Here is a 24,136-nt window from a genome sequence, read left to right as displayed (position 1 = left end):
GCTGCACCACAATGAGAACTCCAAGACTTTCCTACCATTTTCTTTGCTTCACAGGGCTGTCTCACCAGGGGCCCTGGTCACTGGATTACAAACAGCAGCTCTCCTGAATTCTTTATGGCTTAGGATATGATGCGAGGTCCACAGTTTTCCCTTAGTGCTCCTTTTAATGATTTTATTAGTATGGTCACAAGTTTGATGTCTACAGTACATTGATAACGTACCTGAATACTTTAAATAAGTACATGACGGAAGTGTGTCAGGTTTAAAAATGCCAACTCTGAAGGGTCATGCATTTCCCATGCATCTGCACTTGCACCCCCAGATGGCACAACTCCGTCTGTGCTTTTCCTCACCGGGTCTTGGTGTGTGCCTCAGCCAGGTCGAGGCAGGAGCTGCTGTGCCGTTTTGCAGACCCAGGCTTTCAAGAGCATCGGTGTGAACTCAGGCTTTCCATGGAGTGCGGTGGCAACACTGGGTTTTGCTTTAGTTCAGGTAAAAGCCCAGGAACCGACTATTGCTTGTTAAGCTGCCTGATCCCCCAAGGGCGTGGGCAGCCCAAAGGGTGTGTCAGATGCCCTCGTGACGCCCGCAGGCAGTTTCTGGAACCGCGTTTCCGCCCTGGGGGAAGAGTCTAGAACTGAGGTGAGCAGTCTTCCAACATGCTGTCGGTGATATAGCTGGAACCGAGATGGGACTCGTAGTAACTTTTTTCATCAAAAGTATTAACAGTCCAGGCAACGACCTGAATGCCTTTCGCAGACCACTTCTTCAAGTAGGCCCTGGAGAGAGAGGAAAACCCAGCCCGGTTAGAATGATGCCCTCCGTCCCAGGAACAGACGATGGGATCCACTGAGTGCCAACAGCGCCCAACAGAGCCTCTTAACTGACCTCTGAGCTGCAGCCAGAGGGTCTGCAGCTTAAAACACTTGGGCCACTTGATAAAGAACACCCTTCCTCCCCAAACCCTCTCGGAGCCTGTACCTGGCCTAGTCCCATCTGTCTACTCGGGCTCATCTGTACACTCCCGCCCCAGCCCCGGCTTCCTTTCCGCGCTATGTTCTTTTCCGTGTGTGCAATGATTTTCTTCCAAGTCCTTGAAAGAACCAGCCTCCTTCCCGTCACACACTTTTGCATGAGTTTTCCCTTCAACGGGCTCTCCACCCCCCCAGCCCCCCAATTCCTACTCACCCTTCAGCTCTTGGCTTAGTTGTTACTTCTTTGGCGATGCTTCCCTGACTCCTCTGACTAGGAAAAACTGCATAGTATATGTGCACGATTCTTTCTTGGATAGCATTTATCTTAGCAGTAATTTTATATTTACCAGATTTTTATTTGATTAGCATCTACCTCTTCCACTTGACTATGAAACCCATTTGAGGGCAGACTATGGCTTTCTTTCCTTTTAAAACAATTATTCATTTATTTATTTTGCTTTTTAGGGCTGCACCCATGGCATATGGAGGTTCCCAGGCTAGGGGTCGAATTGGAGCTGCAGCTGCCGGCCTACGCCACAGCCACAGCCACACCAGATCTGAGCTACGCCTGCAACCTACACCACAGCTCACAGCAATGCAGGATCCTTAACCCACTGAGAGAAGCCAGGGATCGAACCTACAACCTCACGGTTCCTTGTCGGATTCATTTCCACTGCACCACAATGGGAACTCCCAGCATATACCAAATATGTATTGAACTGAATGCAACCATGCCTGAAATAATGAAACTTACAACAACTATAATCGCCTGAAACCTACTGGTACAAAACTGCAAAATAGAGATTTGGAGACCGCTGACAGCTTAGAGAATGCAAAGTTTCTTGGAAGCAATGGAATAGAGCCTGCTTTATATAGGACAGCAGGAGGAAAAGTGGGAGATGAGGGAAGTGCCCACAAGATATCTGCACTGTGGCTCTGCCTTGGACCCTATGGTGGTTTTCAAAGAGAGAGACAAACACAGGAAATAGAATCTCTCAATGCTTCTCTTGTCATAGTTTGGCATGTTTATTTTTTCTTTAAAATGCACTAAACCCCAAGGATATCTGATTAACTTGTTTTGGAAACATCGAAATATGCCCACCTAAGAAGCAGTGGCATTCCAACTTAAAGGCATGGTGGGCTTTGTGGGTGGGAGCCAATGCGGGTGATCCACTCTTAACCCGCCCCTTCCAGGAAGAACACTCAGGAAATGTGTCAGGAGAAGATGAAAACATTTTCCAACTTACGGGGATACAAAATCCTTCTGTATGAGGAAAGCTGAAATTCCACACAGGTACCACAAGATATTATGCATACTCCAATCGAGCAAAATGTCTAATGCCACGAACGTGGACTGTTTCCAGAAAGTATCAAAGCGTGGTTTCCCATCTCCTGTATGGCTAAGACTCCAAGGTCTGTGAATTAAAGCTGTTAGTACATTCTGATCTGCTTGTCTCATCTGAAAAGGAATTGGGGGAGATAAAGTAATTATCTCAAGTCCAAACTTCTCATTTGTTCTTTCGATTTAGCCAATGTATTCATTCCGTAAGAGGCAGTCATAGATGGTACGCTGCCCCTTATGTCTACTAAATACTCTACCAGTACTCTATCAGGAGTTCCCATCGTGGCTCAGTGGAAAAGAACCCGTAGTTCCCATCATGGCTCAGCAGAATCGAATCTGACGACAATCCATGAGGATGCAGGTTTGATCCCTGGCCTTGCTCAGGGGGTTAAGGATCCGGCGTTGCCGTGAGCTGTGGTGTAGGTTGCAGACACGGCTCGGATCCAATTTTGTCGTGGCTGTGGTGTAGGCCAGTGGCTACAGCTCTGATTCGATCCCCAGCCTGGGAATCTCCGTATGCTGCAGGTGCGGCCCTCAAAAGATAAAGCCAAAAAAAAGAATGAAAGAAAGAAAGAGAGGGAGGGAGGAAGGAAGGAAGGAAGAAAGTTACAGTTTTTTACACTTTTACTGAAGTACAGTTGATTAATACTTATTTTTTTAAAAAAGAATATATTCTGCTGTTACTTAGTGAGATGTAGAGCTGTCTAATTCTTTCTACTCTGAGAAGGTTTACCAAAGTAATTTGATTGAGCCTGTAAACAATGTGAAAGAAGGAGCTAAGAAGGAACGGTGTGGGTTTTTTTTCTTTTTGCTTTTTTGGGCAGCCTCCTCGGTATATGGAAGTTCCCAGGCTAGGGGTCGAATCGGAGCTGTTGCTGCCAGCCTACACCACAGCCACAGCAACGCAGGATCTGTGCTGCATCTGCGACTTACACCACTGCGCATGGCAATGCTGGATCCCTGACCCACTGAGAGAGGCCAGGGATTGAACCCATAGCCTCATGAATACTAGGCGGATTGTTTCCACTGTGCCATAATGGAAACTTCCGAACTGTGGTATTTTAAAATGGGGTATTAAGTGCCTTCCTCTCCTTGAGTTTTTGTTAATTTAAAAGAGAAGTCTCTTATAATTGATTCAGTTCAGTTTAACAGGTGTCCATCTCATGCTTATTTAGCCTATTGCAACCATCACCGTCAACTAACACAATATTATGTACAACAAAAAACCCTGAATTTTACCTTATAGATAACTTCTGGCAAGAAAGAGCAGACAATACTATTATTGTATAGTTGAGGAAACTCCATATATATTTTCTTTAGAGCATCAGTAGCCTGTAAAACAAAGAGATTCATGCATTTAAAATCTATTGAAGTGTCGTCCCAGCCAGTAACAACTACACATTAAGCACCACCCTATTAAATAAATAAGTTCACTAATAGATTGGGGATGTCCAAACGGGTACTGGTAGATTCCATGATCCATAAGGATGCCTTTTAAACTTGCATCAGCAGGTACGGAAGAAGTTGAGCTACTGCTGCACTACTATTTTGGTGAGAGGCTCCCCTCCTTTGTCACACTGTGGCTGAGCAGGGTAGACTACGGGCCAGTACAGACGGGCCGCAAAATTTTTAAGGATTTTCCTTATACCCTAGTTTAGCCACTAGGAAAAGTCCTTTTATACCACAGCTCTATCACCGCCTGCCTTTCCTACTGAAGCAGGAGCCGACCAGTCTGGGAAGTAGAAAGCGTAGCTTTGCTCAGTCTAGTGACTGAGAGGGAACATCATCCATGAGCAACGTGGAGGCAGAAGCATTGAGACAAGGGAGGAACTGGGAAGAGCTGGGAGTCTCCCAACCCTTCCCAAGATGAGCAGAAGGTCCTCTGTGCAGTAGTCCACGGAAGAAACGGCAGCATTAAAATGCTGACACTTTGCAACCTCTTAAGGAATTAACAGATTTGGCCACTGAGCAACAGGACCAGCTGACAAGAGAGGCGACCAGACCTTAGGGAGGATGTTATGTCACTACATCATAATTCTTGAAATAATTTTTTGGAAAGTCACACATAACCTATAACTGACTATAAGTAACAAAATGCATTCCAAAAGGAGAAAAAAAAATGACATAGAAATTACGCATGTCATGTTTCCCTTCCCTACTGCGATGGAGTGTGAGCTACACAGCCAAAGTGGTTTTCTTCTTGTGAATGAACGTGAAGAGTGTGATGTTTTACCTACATTCTTTTTTTGGTCTTGTCTTTTTAGGGCCACACCTGCAGTGTATGCAAGGTCCCAGGCTAGGGGTTCAGTCTAAATCAGAGCTACAGCTGCCAGCCTGTACCACAGCCACAGCAACTCAGGATGTGAGCTGCATCTGTGACCTACACCATAGCTCATGGCAATGCCGGGTCCTTAACCCAGTAAGCGAGGCCAGGGATCAAACCCGAATCCCCATGGATACTAGTCAGGTTCATTAACCACTGAGCCACGACGGGAACTCCCTCACCTACATTCTTTATCTAATTCTCATGACAACTCTTTAGGGGGTCGTTTCTTATATTATTCCCATTTTACCCATAAGGAAACAAGCTTATCAAGGTTAAGGATACCTCGCAGTTAAGTGACAGAGCTGAATCACCATCTGCTGGACTCCAGAGCCCATGTTCTTGGCTCCTGTTCTAGTGTCTCGGATTTGCTGCCAACCCTTGTTCCTCTATACTCCTGTTTTGGTAAATTAGATCACTATGTTCTACCCGATGCTGCCCAAACCATCTGTGAGCACTCAACAAGAAAGCTCAAAGAGCCGGATTAAAAGAAAAAAAAAAGTCTTCTCCCTGTCTTTAGCCCTCCTTATTCTAAGAAAATAAGCATGAAGGTCAGCACACCGTGGGTGAGATGTAGGACCTATCAAGGTTCTCAGACATTGGCTGTATCATTAAAAATACATGTTCCCTGACCCCACGACTCTAGACATTTTCAGGATTTAATCGCTGAGTGATATGGCTCAGGAATCTTTTGGAGCCGTAGCTGCCGGCCTACACCACAGCCAGGGCAATGCAGGATCCGAGCTGCGTCTGTGACCTACACCACAGCTCACAGCAACACCAGATCCTCAACCCACTGAGGGAGGCCAAGGATCAAACCTGCAACCTCATGGTTCCTAGTTGGATTTGTTTCTGCTGTGCCACGACGGGAACTCCCAGGAATCCTTATTTTTTAATATGTATTCCTGGTGATTCGGATGCAGAGTGACTGGAAAACCTCACTGTATGAAACTATCAGTTTATCAGACTAATAAGTTGCCAGAGCACAATTCTCCTCTTTCTTCAAAAAATGGGAGTTTACTATACTTAAGTTAAAGGCCCATGTTTCCGGATTGAAAAACTGGTTTCAATAATACCCTGGGATTGATTAAAAAAAACAAAAGTTGATTATCATCAGAACTTCCAATTAGAAGACTGTTATTACTGGTTATAATTATTGCCAGAGAAAATACCCAAGTTGAACAAATGCAAAAAAAAAAAAAAAAGAATTTATACTTGAAAAGCTGGTTATAAGTGAACAAATGTAATTTGAACTACATCTTCCCATTGATTTCCACTGCAATAATGTGTTTTTATGATTAAAAACGTATGTTCTGGAGTTCCCGTCGTGGCGCAGTGGTTAACGAATCCGACTAGGAACCATGAGGTTGCGGGTTTGGTCCCTGCCCTTGCTCAGTGGGTTAACGATCCGGCGTTGCCGTGAGCTGTGGTGTAGGTTGCAGATGCGGCTCAGATCCCGCGTTGCTGTGGCTCTGGCGTAGGCCGGTGGCTACAGCTCCTATTAGACCCCCTAGCCTGGGAACCTCCATATGCCACGGGAGCGGCCCAAGAAATAGCAGCAACAACAACAACAACAACAACAACAACAACAACAACAACAAATAAATTAAAAAAAATTAAAAAAAAAAACAAAAAAAAACGTATGTTCTAAAAAAATTTTTTTTTAATTTTAAGGCCATGCCTGTGGCATATGGGCGTTTTCAGGCTAGGGGTCGAATCAGAGCTGCACCTGCTGGCCTACATCACAGCTACAGCAATGGCAGATCCAAGTTGCATCTGTGACCTACGACACACTTGCAGCAATGCCAAATTCTTAACCCATTGATCCTTAACCCGCGGATAGAACCTGCATCCTCATGGACACTAGGTCAGGTGCTTAACCCACTGAGCCACAATGGGAATTCTAGTTCTAAAATTTAAGCAAAATTTTATTTAGGAATGTCATACATATTTGAATAAATAGTAAATATATATCACTATACATAAGGGATAGAAACCACGAAGAAGGAATAAATCTATGTAAAAGAAGATAGCTATCAGAAGTTTTTATTTTTTTCATTTTTTGTCTTTTAAGGGCTGCACTTGTGGAATATGGACTTCCCAGGCTAGGGGTTGAATTGGAGATGTAGCTGCTGGCCACAGCCACAGCCACAGCCATGCCAGATCTGAGCCATGTCTGTGACCTACACCACAGCTCAGGGCAACTCAGGATCCTTAACCCACTGACGGAGGTCAGGGATCAAGCCCTTGTCCTCACAGATACTAGTCGGGTTCACTATGCACCACCGTGGGGACTCCGGCTATCAGAAATTTTAAATACAGGAGTTCTCATTAAAATCAGTCCATAGTTGACTCATTTATCAGCCAGATGCAACTGGTCTTGTGATGGGTCCAACTCCTGAAGTCCTTTTTATGAGGTTCTTTGAGTTGGTTTGTTCAAAAAGTGTCACTGTACCGATTATTTAATATCTTTCATAAAAGCTTTACACAAGAAAAATCTGATTCTTGTCCTTTTTTTGTATTTTACGGCCATACCCAAGGCATTTGGAAGTTCCTGGGCCAGGCTTTGAACCTGACCTGCAATTGCGACCTACGCCACGGCTGCGCTGGGCCAGGGATCGAAACTTTGCCTTCCTAGTCAACTGAGCCACTGCAGTCAGATTCTTAACCCACTGTGCTCCAGCAGGAACTCCCTGACTCTTCTATGTTGGGCTAGTAGCAGAATACTGGGAATTGTTAACTGGTTCTGTCACAGGTTAGAACGTTAGAAAGGTTCCATGATTTACTGTTTCCTTGAAGATGTGCCTTTCTGCATTGCAAAGCTCCTTTAAGCAAATATAATTTGTAAAAATCATTTAAGAAGAAAATATAAGTAATACAATACATAATTAATTTAGGAACTGACTAGGGAGTAAATAAAGACATCTTTAAAAAAGTGCAGGCTATGCTATAAACTGTACCATGTTTGCATGGCCCTTGACATCAAAGAAGACTGTGAGGTTATGGCGCAGGCACTCTGCAACCGCTTCTCTCAGGGTGGGGATCTTTTCATCAGGGAAATCATTCCTACAAGAGAGGGAAAAGGCACAGCACATCGCAGGAAAAAGGAAACGGTAAGTGAAACAGACAGACATTTGACACACATGCCTCCCAACCAAAGGAAAAGAATGTTTTCCCCAACTTCCTTCCTGCAACCATAGCAAAATCCAAGGATAACTCAGGATCTGTTCTTGAATCAGATGAAAAGCTATTCTTGGCCAAAGAACGGCAACAACAGAAATCATTTAATTTTAGGGCAATCATTGGATTTATAATGTAATTAGTAACTCTAGTCACTGCAGGGCAGAGTGTGTATATATATATATATATAGATAATATATATATATCTTTAGAGAACTCAGAGACTTAATTTTAAGATTGTAATTGCCCCAACAGAACTTTACGCAGAAGAAATTTCTACCAATGCCTACATTTGCTAACTGTAGGTTGTGTTTTTATGTAAGTGCAACTATTTAAAATAAATAATTTTCTAATATATAAGTTTCTGGAAAAGAAAGAAAAGTTAAGTGTCTGATAAATAAAATCAGCTCACATAATGATATTTTTCTCTCTCTCTCTTTTTTTGGTTTTAGGGCCGCACCATAGCATATGGAAGTTCCCAGGCTAGGGGTCGAATCGGACCTGCAGCTGCTGGCCTATGCCATAGCCATAGCCACAGCCCCATGGGATCCAAACCACGTCTGTGACCTACGCCACAGCTCACAGCAACGCTGGAACCTTAACCCAGTGAGCGAGGCCAGGGATCAAACCTGTATCCTCATGGATACTAGCAGGTTTCTTACCGCTGAGCCACAATGGAAACTTGGATAGTTCGCCCTGTGTGATTTAATTTATGCCAATTCAACCTGAAGATCTTGGTTTTAAAAAGATAAAGATAATTTAAATAGTACAGGGAATTGTGCCAGCCACTCTATTCAAGGCCTGTTCCTTGGGAGTGAGAAATCAGAGACATAAATTTGCTATTCCTTTGGCCAGCCTTGTTCCATGCTCCCATCTCAGATGAGCAATGCAGGACACTGAGGGTAATTCTAGAGAAAATACCTATTTTTCCTACAACATAGTCCCTACACACAAGCCAATTACTTGCTATTCAAGCAAAGAAAATGCAACCTGTTTGAATTGCGGAATGAAGATGGTTGGATTAAAGACACTGAGATGGTATACTGGCTCTGATACTGTGCTTTTTTAAAGTATTTTAAGGATGATGCTGACCCTAAGCATTTTTTGCTTTAAGTGTTGACTCTGAACCTGACATCTTTTTATTATTAGCCACAACATCACTGTAATATTAAAACCAGCCTTTCCCTTGACGAGAGCAGAATAATGAAGTATCTATAACAGCAGAGAGCAATTCCAGCAACCTGGACTCAGAGCTTCCAAGTGTTATCAATATTCTTTCTAAAGGATGATTTCCTTTGGCTGACTTTTACTTTCTTTCAGTTCCTAGGAAAATAAAATCTGAGTCATCTTTTAGGGAGGACTATAACTTAATCACGGGTCAAATACTCAAAACTCAAGGAGTACCGATCATTGCCCAGAGAACTGATTTGACACGAATAAGAGTAAGAACACATTTTTCAGTATTACAACAAAGATGAGGACAGGGATTTAAATAAACACATTTCGAAGTGTATTACCCAGTACACCAATTCCAAGGTGTTGACAGCTGTCAGTGGTGGGAAGGGCATGAGTTATGTGGGCATATTCATTTGGGAAACGTAAAGGTAAGAATTGATGGATGTGAACTGTTTATTCCCAAAGGGAACATCTAGAGTACATAGTGTTTGATCTTATTTGATCATAGAAAACCTTTTCTTCTGGAACATCTTAAAGACTAGCTTTGATTTACATATATACAAATTTATATAACGGCAAATCGTCCTGTTAAGAGTAAAGCCTTTTAAGAATAATTCTGAAGCCAAAAGGGGCCTCAGTAGGAAAAGATGAAGAACACCCATGCCCTATTTCTGATGTTCATGGCACCTGCTCACTCCTTGGGACACCTCTGTACAGCTGAAAACAACGCTCCTGGAGGAGAAGCAGAAATTAGAAAGTGCCAGTGTCCTGCTGTAATTGCCAACACCAGCGGAAAGATGTTTAGGTGACAATACACCGCTTACCTTAATCTGTGATTGGCTGCAGGATTAAGCTTCCGAATTTGCTCAAAGGTCAAATCACACAATCGACCGGTGCCATCCGTCGTCCTGTCTACCGTGTTGTCGTGCATCAAGACAGGAATCCCATCGGAAGTAAACTCAATGTCCAACTCCACGCCTGCTGCTCCATTCTTAGCTGCCTTAACAAAAACACCAACGATATTAATGTCAAGTGGCCACAAATGTCATTTTGCAATCTACACACTCAAGAGGAGCCACAGGGCTGGCTAAGGAGACAGTTTCTCTTACTGATTCCATTCCCTGCCTATACCGAACAATAACCCAGCCTGTTTCTTTTTCATGGAGGTTAATCTGACTTCAATGCCACACTTTTTTTTTTTTTTGCTTTTTAGGGCCATACTCCTGGCACATGGAGGTTCCCAGGCCAGGGGGTGAGTCTTGGAGCTACAGCTGCAGGCCCATGCCACAGCCACACAGAATCCAAGCCGTGTCAGCGACCTACACCACAGCTCATGGCAACGCCAGATCCTTAACCCACTGAGCAAGGCCAGAGATCAAATCTGCGACCTCGAGGTTATTATTCGGATGCGTTTACCCTGTGCCACAACGGGAACTCCTTCAATGCCTACACTTAATAGATCCCTCAAAAACTTGAATTTCTCCACTCTTTTTACTCTCAGAGGGGCAGATGAGGAGACTCCTGGAATTTGTTTTTTCTGGTTGCCTTAACTCTATGGGCCATTAATGGCTTACGATCACAAATATTTCGTCCAGCTTTATTGTTTGCCTACACTCTGGTGCAGTATCTCTGAGGATTCCCTGTGTGTGTTGATTAGTCAAATCTTTGGCATAAATACTGCTGGTCAAATACTGCTTTGGCGTAACGAGGATGAGCCCGATTTCTGTTGGTTTAACTCCATCCTTAGGGCAGAGACATGAGCCTGCTTCTAGCGCGCACTGCCTTTTGTTTAGGTGAGCAGCGCTGGCTGCTGGCCGACAAGTCGGTAAGTCTGACAAGACACACAAGAATTTATCTACAAAGAGAACATGAACATAAAGTTTTATAGGCCCTGCTCCTCGGAGACACGCTACTTAACATTTGCTTCCTTGGCTTCTCTGTCACAGTGAAGGCATGAAATTGCTCACCAAGATCAAGATTTGAAAGGTAAATTTTTTTTTTAATTATGCAAACATACACAGTAGTATACAGCAAAAAAGACTTAACGGATGTTAACATTCTGCCATATTTGCTTTAATCTCTTGCTGTCCTACAACAATAATCGCTATTATTTATTGAGCCTTTTATATTTGTCAGGTATTATTCTAAGTGCTTTAAATGTATGAGTTCATTTGATCCTCACAACCCTTTGGAAGGTGCTATAAATGTGCTCATTTTCAGATAAGGAGATTGAGAGAGATTAAGAAACTTGCTCTGGATTACACAAACTAGGATGTGGTAGACTAGCTTCTCTCACTTAGCATACAATTTTCAACTCATGTTATAATAGGTATAGGGACTTACTCCTTTTGCTTGCCGAGTAATATTCCATTGTGTGGAGATATCACATTTTATTTGTCCTTTCATGAGCTGATGGACATTTCTGTTGTTTCCCCTTTTTGGCTATTACAAATACTGCTATTAACATTCTTGGACAAGTTTTTGTGTATGATACATGTTTTCAATTCTTTTGAATACATGCCTAGGAGTGGAACTGCTGGATCAGACAGTAATACTATGTATAACCTTCTAAGGAACTGCCAAACTAGTTTTCCACTATCTGTCTCCACAATCTTGCCAATATTTCTTTTTGTGTCTTTTTGATTATAGCTATCCTAGTGGGTATGAAGTGGCATTTCACTGTGTTTTGTTTTGTTTCATTTTTCCTTTTTCGGCTGCACCCATGCCTATGGAAGTTCCCAGGCCAGGAATCGAATCTGAGACCCATCTGCAACCTACACCACAGCTGTGGCAACGCCAGATCCTTAACCCACTGTGCTGGGCTGGGGACTGAACCAGCAACACCAGAGATAAGCTGGATCATTAACCCACTGTGCTACAGCAGGAACTCCTTGCTGTGGTTTTGCTTTGCATTTCTCTGATGGCTAATAATGTTGAATATCTTTTTTTGATGGGCTTATTGGCTATCTGTACACCACAATTCTTCCAACTCGCGTCCTCATGGTTCCTAGTCGGATTCGTTTCTGCTGCACCATGACAAGAACTCCTTTTTTTAAATTTTAATGATTTTTATTTTTTCCATTATGGCTGGTTTACAGTGTTGTCAATATGCTACTGTACAGGCAAGGTGACCTAGTCACACATACATATATACATCCTTTTTTCTCACATGAAAGAGGTTTCGATTTTACCTAACTACAAGAGAAAAACCACTGGAGAGTTTTAAATATGGGCAGTGTATAATCTGAATTATACTTTTAAAGCTGCACTATAGGGAGTTTCCATCGTGGCGCAGTGGAAACAAATCTGACTAGGAACCATGAGGTTGTAGCTTCGATCCCTGGCCTCATTCAGTGGGTTAAGGATCCAGCGTTGCCATGAGTTGTGGTGTAGGTTGCAGACACAGCACAGATCTGGTGTTTCTGTGACTGTGGTGTAGGCTGGCAGCTACACCCTAGCCTGGAAACTTCCATATGCCTCAGACGCAGCCCTAAAAAAGCTTAAAAAAAAAAGAAAAAAAGAAAAAAGAAGAATACATTTCTTTCACCTCTTTCCCATTTTCCCTTCTCTATTTTTTATTTTTATTTTTTGTCTTTCTGTGTTTTTCTAGGGCTGCACCCTCGGCCATTCGTTAACCATTGAGCCATTATGGGAACTCCTCCTTCTCTACTGTATAATCTACCAGAAATCCTACCACTGTTAGAAGGTCTTCCCTGACTTTTTACATAGTAAAATGTTTAAGAATATAAACTATGATTTGCAAACAAGCAAAGGGAGGAAGAAGAGGACAAAAAGACCCAAACTTTGAAGGAAATAAACCACAGATTTCTTTTGAAGTCAAGAGGGAGGATGTGACCTTATCTTCTGCAATCTGTATTAGCTGTCTTTAGCAGCTAAATTATAACGGCTAAAAAGTTCATTAATAATGACTTTACATTCAAACAAGCAAAATTACATGTAATTTCCTCTTTTTGGTGGGAGGGGGCAAAGTACATTTTTTTTCCGGCCGCACCTGCGGCATGTGGAAGTTCTCAGGGCCAGGGACTGAACCCATACCATGGTAGTAACCTGAGCCACTGCCGTGACAATGCTGCATCCTTAACCCCCTGAGCCACCTAGGAACTCCTGCAGTGGCTCGATGTGGGATCTCAGTCCCGAGACCAGAGATTGAACCTGGGCAGTAACAGTGAAAGCGCTGAGTCCTAACCACGAGACCACCAGCGAACTCCTCGTATCTCACCTCCTCTTAAAACCAGGAATCAGCTTGGCACAATGTTGCTTCCTTTAATTACATATATTACAATAATGCTCAACTGGAACATATAAGACATGAATGGAATTCAGCTATCATTCCCTTGCAACACAATAGGATATGAGACACAATACGTGTATGTGTACTTTGCATGTATACGCCCTCATTTAATATTATTTATAATCAGTCAGACATGTTCCTAAATGACAGCATTCATTGGTAACCACTTAGGAATACCTTCCGTGCTCAATTAACACTGAGTTGCACTTTAAGGCAACTTACATACAGGTAAGTTGAAATGGAAGCCAATAACAATTACATGCTTTTTTCTCCTATGGTAATTATTTCTTTTCATGACAATTCTGTCTCCTGTGTAGCTACGTTACGTCATTGAACCTCTCCGAGTTTAAGTTTGGAATTAAAATACATTCTTCAATGTCTTTAGACTTACTTTTAGGCAGAATGCTAGAAGAGCCGTGGTCTCCCTTCCATCACAACTAAAGGGAAAGAATCATAAAAGGTATAACTTGGTTCATAGTCTGAGTCAGGTGCCCTGCACCAGTTAAAGGCTGCCTTTCTGACAGACAAGTTTTTTACCTTTACACTGAGATGATTTTAAAGAACCAAGCCATCTTTAGATTCTTGGCCTAAAGAGCTTACATTTGCAGAGGTCTCAGCATGGGCCAAGCACTAGATGTGGGCTACTTCAATGGATCACAACCCGATTACGTGGATACTACTATCATTCCTATTTATTTTATTTTATTTTATATTTTATCTTATCTTATTGTATCTTATCTTATCTTATTTTATTTTATTGCTTTTCAGGGCCATGCCTGCAAGCATATGGAGGTTCCCAGGCTAGGGGTCAAATTGGAGTTGTAGCTGCCGGCCTATGCCACGGGATCCAAGCCGCATCTGCAGTCAACACCACAGCTCATGGCAATGCTGGATCCTTAACCCACTGAGCAAGGCCAGGAGTTGAACCCGCATCCTCATATATCCTGGTTGGGTTTGTTAACCGCTGAACCACAAAGGAAACTCTCCCATTCCTATTTTCTTTTCTTTTCTTTTTGGTTGCACTGGAAGTTCCAGGGCTAGGGACCCAAGCCACAGCAGTGAAAACACTGGGTCTTTAACCCGCTGAGCCACCAGGGAACTCCTTTCCCATTTTACAGATGGGGAAACTGTCAGAGCTGGGACTGGAGAGAGACAAGGTCCTCTGGGGTGCCTTGCTTGCTACATCTTACTCATGACTCTAACTGGGACACAGGGCACTTAAGGAACTTGCCCATTACACAACAGTGTCCGTCCCCAGCTGGCCAAAGAAAGGACAATCAGTCCAAGTTTTAAATCCTGGAACATATTCTCATCTACAACAAAGAGCACTGGGGCTTGGACTCAGAAGGGTGAATTCTAGAAGGAGCTGTGTGTGTTCAAGACGGTTTTCCTACCTACTTAATTTCTTTCCTACCAATAATGTTTCAGAGAAGAGAATCAGATACATTTCTACAGATGCAAAAGTGCCTAGCCACCTGCCAAGCTCTCTTTCTATGGAAGCTATCCCTATGATGAAGTCAGGTGACACTGGCAAGCCAGCCTTGTGCAAAGGGGAGGCAGAAAATATCAGGCGTCCCACTGCCAGGTTTGTCTGAGCATGGGGAGAGGTGATAAGGAGATGACTTCGATAATTTGGAGGACAAAGAAAGACAACCCCGATGAAGGTGATCCACTTACAAGTATTTGCAGTGCTAACCATTGATCAAGACTCTACTTAACCTGGCCACATTTCCCACTTTATTCACATACCAGCCTTTGCCCTATTCGTTGAAGTCAGGCCACATACTGCCCATTCTGTTATGGGAAGAGTCCAAACACCATTCCCACCTCAGAACCTTTGCAGTTCCTGTTCCCTTTTTTCCAGGGCACTTTCCCCGTAGATCCATGGCTGGCTCCTCAAAATCCTGGTCTCATTTTAAAGGTGACTTCTTCCAAGAGAATTTCTGTCTAAAACAGCATTAACTCTTCCCTCCAGTCATTCTTTATCCCATTTCCCCATTTCTTCATTGAACTCGTGGCTCTCTTAAATATCTCATTTATGTGTTCGCTTGTTTAAGGCTGTCTCCCCCACTCCAATGCAAGCTGAGAAAGCAGGGGCCCTTTCTGTCTTGCTTATAACTATCCTCAATGCCGGGCACATAGGAAACACACAAGCATTTGCAGTTTTCCATAAATACCTGACGTCGGGAGATTTTCCAGAATTTAGAGATCGAGGACCATTTGAACGTATTCCTAGTGGACACATGGGGAGGTGGGAAGGCTATCAAGAGAAGGCTGGGGAACCTCTGAAGTACAGGACGAGGTCCAAGATCCCAGCCGGGGTCGAGGGGCGCGAGGCCTGGGGACTCACCTGCCGAATGGCCGCCAGCGTGTTCTCGGGCGCGTCGTAGCTGCCACCGCGGTGGGCGATGGCAGAGACGCGGTCCCGGGGCTTGAGCACCTGAACGGCCCTGCGGGAGGGCACCGGCTCAAAGCTGAAGAGGCGCAGCAGGAGGTAGAGACTGCCGGTGAAGAGGCAGGCATTGAAGGGACTGCGCGTCAGTAGCAGGAGCAGCAGCAGCAGGAAAGAGAAAGGGCCCATGAGGCCCCCCTGTTCCTCCCACACCCACATGCCGGCGCCCGCACCGGCACGGACGGGAGTCCCGGGCCCGCCGGGCTCCCCAGATGGGAAATCGAGAAGCTAGGACGAGAGCCAAAGCTCTGATCACAGACGGTAACCTCTGAGCGGACCAACGCCGCACAATGGCGACGGCAGCGACCGCTTCCGGATAAGGAGCCCGAGGTCCAGCCAATCAGGGCCGGGGATCTCCAGAGCTAGGAGGGGGTGGAGCCGCTGCCATGGCAGCGGAGGCGGGCACAGGCTGGAGACCAGCCCAGGCTCCCAACCAGCCCAGGGTCACCGCAGCGTTCCAAAGAGGCTTTGGATTATTATGGGGTGTGGACTTCCACCAGGGCTTTCAGACTCTAGAAGGAAGGAGGGGGCTACGAGAGCAGTCTTACGGTGGTAGGACTGGAAAAGAGTTTAATGACTCCATTCTGCCCTCTAGGAAACTTCCCAGGAAATCTTGAAGAGGTTTGGATTATTTAGTAATTCAGTTCAGGATGTGCAAACACCAGTCCAGATGCCCAGGACAACAGCAAGTGAATAGGACCGGCAGGTTCTCTGCTTTCATGGGGTTTACATTCTCGTGGGGGAAAATACTAGTTTTAGGGAGTACAGCTATCATTTATAGAGGAGATAACCATGTTCCAGTTCCGTGCCTGCAGCTGCTTTTATGCGTTATCTCATTTATTCTCACAACGATCTCAATGGGTAGGTATGATCTCATAAGACTAAATTCAGTCGACTTTAAAAGGCTTTTTCCGATTCTGAGGGAATGAAATAGCATCGCAAAGGAGGCAAATCGGATTATAAAGTTAGAAAGGATGTTAACAATGCCTTTATTTTACGGACGATGAAACTGAGACCGGGAGAAGTGAAATGAATTGAGCCGATAATGACCGAGTCAGGACAGATATCATGCCGCCCTAGTTTTTTTGTTTTTGTTTTTTTGCTTTTTTTTTTTTAAGGGCCACACCCGCCGGCATATAGAAGTTCCCAGGCTAGGGCCCAAATAAATCAGAGCTTCAGCTGCCCACCTACACAACAACCACAGCAACAGCGGACCCCAGCCACGTCTGTGACCTACACCACAGGTCGCTGAAATGCTGGATCCTCAACCTAATGAGCGAGGCCAGAGATGGATCCCGAATCCTCATGGATACTAGTCGGATTGGTTTCCGGTGCGCCACAAGGGAACTCCCATGCCACCCTAGTTTTAAGCCGTGATTTTTCTACTGCTATTCCTTCTCCTAACCTTACTTCTCCTATTAAGGGCTAATAGTGGGGCTTCTGTACAAGGCACTGGAAGAATTATCTCAGATGTTCCTCACAAACTCCCTTGTGATAGGCATTTTTAAAACTCTTATTTTACATATGCAAAAATAGGCAGGGAAAGAGGGTCAGTGAGAGACGCAGAAGTTAAGGCCGATTTAGTAAGTGGAAAGGGGCTAGCTTCTAAATCATATTTTGAAAAGGTGGTAACATGTTTCAATAGAGCACTTTGTCAAAACATTCTGAGCTATTCCTGCAATCTTGAGCTTGTTACCTTCTTTTCTCCGACGTATTTTCCCACTGATTTGCAAAATGATGGGGATTTGAGGCTTAGAGTTGGCGTCTAGGATTCGGTAATTTTTTATTTATAGAGAAAAAAATTCGGTGACTGTTGTAGGTATTCCGACGATTATACAGAAAGAAGTTATCTCTATACAGAGTGAAAAACAACTTCAAGGAATATTTCAGGGAGCTTCAGATATGAAGAGCGTTCCTAACGTAACAAAAAGTTGAGAGTTTGCAATAAAGACTACGCCTCCCAGCGTGCACCGGCACCTTCTCTAAGTATTACGCCTTCCATCTCTGGGCGGAGACGCGTACCCAGCCCCGCAAAGCATCTCGGGGATTGTAGTTTTCTGGAGGCCCAACAGTTCCAACGGCCCAGGAATCAACCGCCGGAAGTGCCGCCCCGAGAGGTGGAGTCCGGCTGGCTGCTGCGGCCGCGGCGGCGGCGGCGGTTGCCAGGAGCCCGCTTTGCCGCCTGAGACCCGTAATATGGCGGGGAGGAGGAGGAGAAGGCGGCGGCGGACGGAGCTCCTCTCGCTCGGTACCAATTGAGCCCTCTGTTTCCTGCCAAGGTCCGGAGCGACGGGAGGAAAGCTACCGCGGTCGTGGGAGATCAGGTGTGTGCGTGAGAAGGGGCTTGACTCAGCGGGTCTGGGCTGCGAGGCCGCCGAGCGGGCGGAATTGGCGCGCGGAGGAGCTGAGGGCGGGCTCTTGATGGAACCCGAGCTCAGGTGCCAGGGTCCCGGGCCTCGAGCCCCTGGAAAGACTCGACATGTGCGGCGGCGGGGCACCCGTGGCCCCCGGCGCGGAGGTGATGCTCAGATGCTGGTACCACCAGGAGGGCCTTCGGGATGGAGCTTTATCCGAGGAGTTGAGGGAGGTGGGCGTGGGGCGCTGGGGCGATTGCAGAGGGTCCCAGGTAAATAAACTCGGGCCAGAGCGGGGGAACCACCTCCTGTTGATAAAACTGTTTGGACCGTTTTTTCTGGTCCCCAGGGTGTGTACTGGACATTTTTTGAACGCCGGTTATCACCAGCCAAAGGCCTTAGGAGCGCTGTTTACTCTCCCTTTGCGACTCTCTGGGGGAGCATAAGCCTGAGGATAAAAAAGCAAATTCTCTTCTTTGCCCTTGATGCTGCTAGATGATTCCCATCCCTTGCTTCTATCTGGTTGTAATCCCCGTTCCCTACCTCCAATTTGGGCAAATGGCAGGTGCCTCGAGATTGATATAAATGGGGAGGGGTCTGGACACAGTAGAAGGAGGAAGCTGTTGTCCCCGTTTCCATGTTTTTGAGTTAAATTTGAGTCTTACCAGGAACCAAACACTGTTGCTGATCTCCAGGAGTTCATAAACTAGTGAAAAAAATCATAGTCATCATCAGCTTTTTTATAATAAAACCTCTCCCATTTATTGATGCTTTCTGCCTGTCCTGCAGCATCCTAGTTGCCATAAATGTATTAGTTCATTGAATTCTCACAGAATTCCTTCGAGACAGATATCCTGATTATTCCTATTTCACCAGTGAGTGAACTGAGGCATGGAGGTGATAAGTGAATTGCCATGAACATATAGCTAGTGTGTGCCCAAGAAACCTTCCCCTTTATTTTTTAATTATTTTTTGGTCTTTTTAGAGCCACACCCGCAGCATATGGGAGTTCCCAGACTAGGGGTCCAATCAGAGCTGCAGCTGTCAGCCACAGCCACAGCCACAGCAATGAGGGATACCAGCTGCATCTGCGGCCTACACCACAGCTCACAGCAACCCTGGATCCTTAACCCACGGAGTGAGGCCAGGGATCAAACCTGCATCCTCATGGATGCTAGTAAGATTAGTTTCCACTGAGCCACGATGGGAACTCCCTCTTAATTTATTTTTTGCTTTTTCTTTATTCTTTTTTGGATGTGCATGTGGCATGTGAAATTTCCAGGGCGAGGGATCGAACCCATCTCACAGCAGTGACAACACGGGATCCTTAACTCACTGAGCCAGCAGGGAAATCCCACCTGCCCCTTTATCGCCCCTACTAGAAGTTTGTCTTTGGGAGGACTGATGGGTGAACAACCAGCTAAGATCTAAAATCAAATCGTGTTCTGTGTTACTTCTACCACTACCTTCAGCAACCTTTCTGATAGAACTGTGGTGAGGAGCAGGTAGCAGAATCATGAGTCTGGGGTTTGCAAAGAGGCTCATTTGGAGAAGGAAGGATCATGGTCATGGAGAAAACAAGGCATGTCTGAACTTGATGCAGCCAACAAATTATTAAGTATGGGGCTGTAGATTTGTGGTTGGAGTGGCCTTTGTAATCAAGCCTCCCTTAAAATAAAACTCTGCTGACAGAGGTAATTGTGGCATGAGAAACTAAGTGCTCTCTTGCTTAATTATGTAGGAGACCGTCGCTCACTTTTTAAACGGTTGCCTTTGCAGTTTAGAGGTACCAGGTTCTCTGAGCATAGGGTCACCCATGAAACGACTGTTCGCTAAATTCCATTCTTCCTTGCTAGCTTCTTGGCTGTATAGCCACTGTCTTCTTTTTTCTGGTTTACATTATTGTTTGAGCTAATTATCCTAATTTATTTATTCAATATTTTTATCAAGTGCCCGTTGTGTGCTGACACTGTCCTATGTAATGGGGATGCAGTGGTGAGCAAGACTGAGAAGGTACCTATGCTTATGGAGCTTACATTTTGGTGGAGGAAGACAGACAAGAACCGAGGAAATAAACAAGATAATTTCAGATAGTGGTAAGTGCTATGAAAATGGGGAAACAGCAGGGTAAGGAGATAGCGAATGATGCAGGGGTGATTGAGATGGGCTAAGAGGGGACGTGCAAGCTGAGACTAAAGGATAAGAAGGATCCAATCATGTTCTCGGATTACTTGGTAATTTCCAGAGTCATCATATTAGACTTGTATTTGGATGTTTAATGCATTATCATAAGCTGTAAGTCATGCTGTAATAATATTATGTGGCCGTATGTCTATAATATGTTTGACAAACATGTACTGTTTAAAGGCTGCAGATTTTACTTTCCGAAGCAATGAGGCATATACATGATGTTGTTGAAAGAAATACAAAATTATTGCCATAGAGATATTTTATTTCCTTAAATTTCCCAGACCTTTCCTCCTTTGTTTTGTGTACCCATTGGAAGTATATTACATTGATTGCATTAGTAATCTATTTTGTTTCTTGTAATGCTGGATGCATGGGTTGTGTTAAAAATATTTTGAAGTCTTTTAGTAGATATGTGTCATTTGAATTTCTCTTATATCTTCTTAGCTTCTGCCTATTTTGATTGTTAAAATATCATAATGGGCATTGAACTCCAGACTAAACAATGAGGCCTTGCTAAATGGTTATCACGTAGTAAGGTGTTGTGTTTGTTTTTTACTTTTGCTTGTTTTATGAATATAAGTTTGCAGAATAACCTCATTTATACTCTAGAAAATCATTTCTTTGAAATTAAACTCACTTTGCATAAACTGAATATAGAAATAATTAAAATCGATGGGATGGTAGGAAGAAGTTTTGCTCTTAGTAAGAATCAAAAGTAGAATCAATGTGTCTTTTTTTTCATAGTCTAATCATAATTTTGAATATATTTTTTCTTCATTTCCAGTTGTGCTTTTATTTGTCCCTGGTACTTTAGTGTACTGAATTTTTAAGTACCTTGAAGCTTAGGACAGTATCATATTGTATCTTATGTCATCTTTGCTTATCCCACGTCATGAATTGAATTTCCCTTCCCCCCTCTTTTTTTCCTTTGTTAATTGTTTTAAAATGAACTAAAGGAACATTATTGTATTTGTTTTTCTGTTTCACAGTTCATATCCCTATTGGTTATGAATCCCCTGATAGCTCCCTTTTTACTTTCCCTTGTTTATTTATAGGAAACAATGCCAGACATAATGCTATGGAAACAGGCAATCAAATATTTAATGCTTGCTAGATGAAAGAATTTGGTAGCTAATCCTTCCGAGTTACCTTGTATTTTCATAGCCACCATCACAGTTTCGCTGAAATTGCTGGGCTGATTAAGTATTTTGGTGATGGTTCCACTTTTCAACAATAAAGTAGAATTAATAAGCGAGCCAGTAGATTCCAACTGCCACCTCTGATTGATTTGGCCAGTTATCATGGAGTCAAATGATATTCCTTTTCTTTTCTTTTTCTTTTTTCTTTTTTTTTTTTGCTTTTTAGGGCCACATCCACGGAATATGGAGGTTTCCAGGCTAGGGGTCAGATCGGAGCTACAGCTGCTGGCTTATGCCACAGCCTTACCAACTTGGGATCTGAGCCACATCTGCAGCCTACAGCACAGCTCACGGCAACGCTGGATCTTTAACCCACTGAGCGAGGCCAGGGATGAACCTGCAACCTTATGGTTCCTAGTTGGGTTCGTTAACCCCTGAGCCACAAAGGGAACTCCTCAAATGATATTCTTAAGATATGCAAGTCATAGACTTTGAATTCCATGATAGAAAAAGAACTTTTGAAAGTAAATATCCTTTTTTATTTAACTAACCCTTTTGTCTTTTTTTGGGAGGGAGCTATAAGGGCATTCTTACCTTTGTATTATTTAGTTTTTCTTGTGCTGTGTAATTAAGTCATGCTAAAGAAAAGATAATATTCTATTTTACAATCAGAAGTTAGTTAGGTGGTATAGAACTTTGTTTTCTTTCAGAAGGTGTCGTTGCTGAGTTCTTAGTACTTTTCTAAACTAATCATTTAAAGATTGAATTATATACAGAATCTTCAGAAATATTTCGTATATGAAGCAAGGCTTAACTGGGCAGGGTCTTGAAGTCTTTTCTAGAAATTGTGAATTATAGGAATATTTCCTATAATTGTGAATTATAGGAATTATAGGAATATTTCCATATTTCCAAATAAATTAAGATCTATTTTTATCAACACATTAAAAATGGCTTTTCCTTTCTTGTAGTGTGATTGTGAGAAGATGGAGGAGTATGAGAAGTTTTGTGAGAAAAGTCTTGCCAGGATCCGAGAAGCACCACTATCCACAGAGAGCTTTTTACCTGTCCAGTCTGAAAGCATCTCACTTATTCGCTTCCATGGAGTGGCTGTACTTTCTCCACTGGTAAGTGTTCATTAATTTAATTTATTTATTCATTTCTTATTTTTTGCTTTTTTCTTTTTTAGGGCCACACCCACGGCATATGGAGGTTCCCATGTGTATTTCAACAGGGTTGAATCAGAGCTATAGTTGCTGGTCTATGCCACAGACACAGCAACTCGGGATCCAAATCACAGCTGCGACCTACACCACAGCTCATGGCAGTGCGGGATCCTTAACCCACTGAGCAAGGCCAGGGATTGAACCCATATCCTCATGGATACTAGTTGGGTTCATTAACCACTGAGCCATGATGGGAACTCCCAAGTTCTTTTTTTTTCTCATTGAAGTATAGTTAATTTACAATGTTGTGTTAATTTCTGCTGTATAGCAAAGTGTTCAGTTATGTATACATTCTTTTTTTTAATATTCTTTCCATTATGGTTTATCATAGGATATTAGATATAGTTCCCTGTGCTATACAGTAGGACCTGTTGTTTATCCATTCTCATTAATAGCTTATGTATGATACTAAATTTTCAAAGAGATCTTGTAGAATGCCTTATATTTTGGATTTGTTTAATTGTTCTTCTGTGGTAATATTTAACTTACTCTCCAATCTCTGTAGTTCCTAAAAACTAGAAATTAGCCTAAAACTTTGGTTAAACTAATACAACATTGCAAGTCAACTCTACTTCAATTAAAAAAAAATTGGTTAGAGTCAGGTTAAATATTTTTATTCTTTGGAGATGATGCTGTGTACTTCATATTCACTTAAATCAGAAGTTACCTAGTGTGTAGGTGTTCCTCTATTAATGATATTTACTTATTTATTTTATTTATTTCTTTTTTTCTTTTTTCTTTTTTTTTTTTTTTTGCCATTTCTTGGGCTGCTTCTGTGGCACATGGAGGTTCCCCAGGCTAGGGATCGAATCAGAGCCATAGCCGCCGGCCTACTCCATAGCTGCAGCAACTCAGGATCCGAGCCGCGTCTGCAACCTACACCACAGCTCTCGGCAACACCGGATCCTTAACCCACTGAGCGAGGCCAGGGATTGAACCCGAAACCTCATGGTTCCTAGTCACATTCGTTAACCACTGAGCCACAGCGGGAACTCCTACTAATGCTATTTAGTTTGAACACTTGCTTTTACAGTGATGACTGCCAGATGACTCTTTAAAGATGTATATTCTCTTTTCTTTTTTGGTCTTTTTGCCATTTCTAGGGCTGCTCCCTCGGCATATGGAGGTTCCCAGGCTAGGGGGTCTAATAGGAGCTGTAGCCACCGGCTTGCACCAGAGCCACAGCAACTTGGGATCCAAGCCGAATCTGCAACCTACACCACAGCTCACAGCAACGCCGGATCCTTAACCCACTGAGCAAGGCCAGGGATCGAGCCGAAACCTTATGGTTCCTAGTCAGATTCGTTAACCACGGAGCCATGACGGGAACTCCCAAAGATGTATGTTCTCTTTTCCGATTAGCAAAGTAAACTGTGGAATGACTCTTTGCTACCATGCAAAAAAGAAAAAATTGAAAATATTTTTATTAGCTGTTGGATGATATATCACTTGATTAGATTAATATGAG

At 43.5% G+C, this 24,136-nt stretch overlaps 2 protein-coding genes across 5 annotated transcripts in view; one reads left to right on the top strand and one right to left on the bottom strand.

The window, feature by feature from the left end:
* Nucleotides 1–151: 151 nt before the first annotated feature.
* GDE1 (glycerophosphodiester phosphodiesterase 1) lies at nucleotides 152–16,072 on the bottom strand. Of its 2 annotated transcripts, none has more exons than XM_047780389.1 (6): nucleotides 15,658–16,072; nucleotides 9,820–9,995; nucleotides 7,600–7,705; nucleotides 3,556–3,648; nucleotides 2,222–2,433; nucleotides 152–779 (listed from the first exon to the last, which is right to left on the bottom strand). In XM_047780389.1, the coding sequence occupies exons 1-6, from the start codon at nucleotides 15,916–15,918 to the stop codon at nucleotides 632–634; spliced, it is 996 nt and encodes a 331-aa protein (XP_047636345.1). In that variant the 5' UTR covers nucleotides 15,919–16,072; the 3' UTR covers nucleotides 152–631. The 2 variants fall into 2 exon arrangements, with proteins under 2 accessions (XP_047636345.1, XP_047636347.1); XM_047780391.1 differs by having other exon boundaries at nucleotides 9,820–9,991; nucleotides 15,658–15,782.
* Nucleotides 16,073–17,857: 1,785 nt separating this feature from the next.
* Nucleotides 17,858–24,136, top strand: part of CCP110 (centriolar coiled-coil protein 110) — a 26,898-nt gene continuing 20,619 nt past the window's right edge. For 2 of the 3 annotated variants that reach the window (XM_047780386.1, XM_047780385.1), the window contains exons 1-3: nucleotides 17,858–18,083; nucleotides 20,064–20,209; nucleotides 22,414–22,569. In XM_047780386.1, coding sequence (XP_047636342.1) covers nucleotides 22,429–22,569 — 141 coding nt within the window. In that variant the 5' untranslated portion in view covers nucleotides 17,858–18,083; nucleotides 20,064–20,209; nucleotides 22,414–22,428. The remainder of the gene's footprint in view (nucleotides 18,084–20,063; nucleotides 20,210–22,413; nucleotides 22,570–24,136) is intronic. The other variant, XM_047780387.1, reaches the window with a different exon arrangement.

This window comes from Phacochoerus africanus, chromosome 5, assembly GCF_016906955.1.
Source record: "Phacochoerus africanus isolate WHEZ1 chromosome 5, ROS_Pafr_v1, whole genome shotgun sequence".
Lineage (NCBI taxonomy): Eukaryota > Metazoa > Chordata > Mammalia > Artiodactyla > Suidae > Phacochoerus > Phacochoerus africanus.
This window is presented reverse-complemented; position numbering and strand designations above follow the sequence as displayed.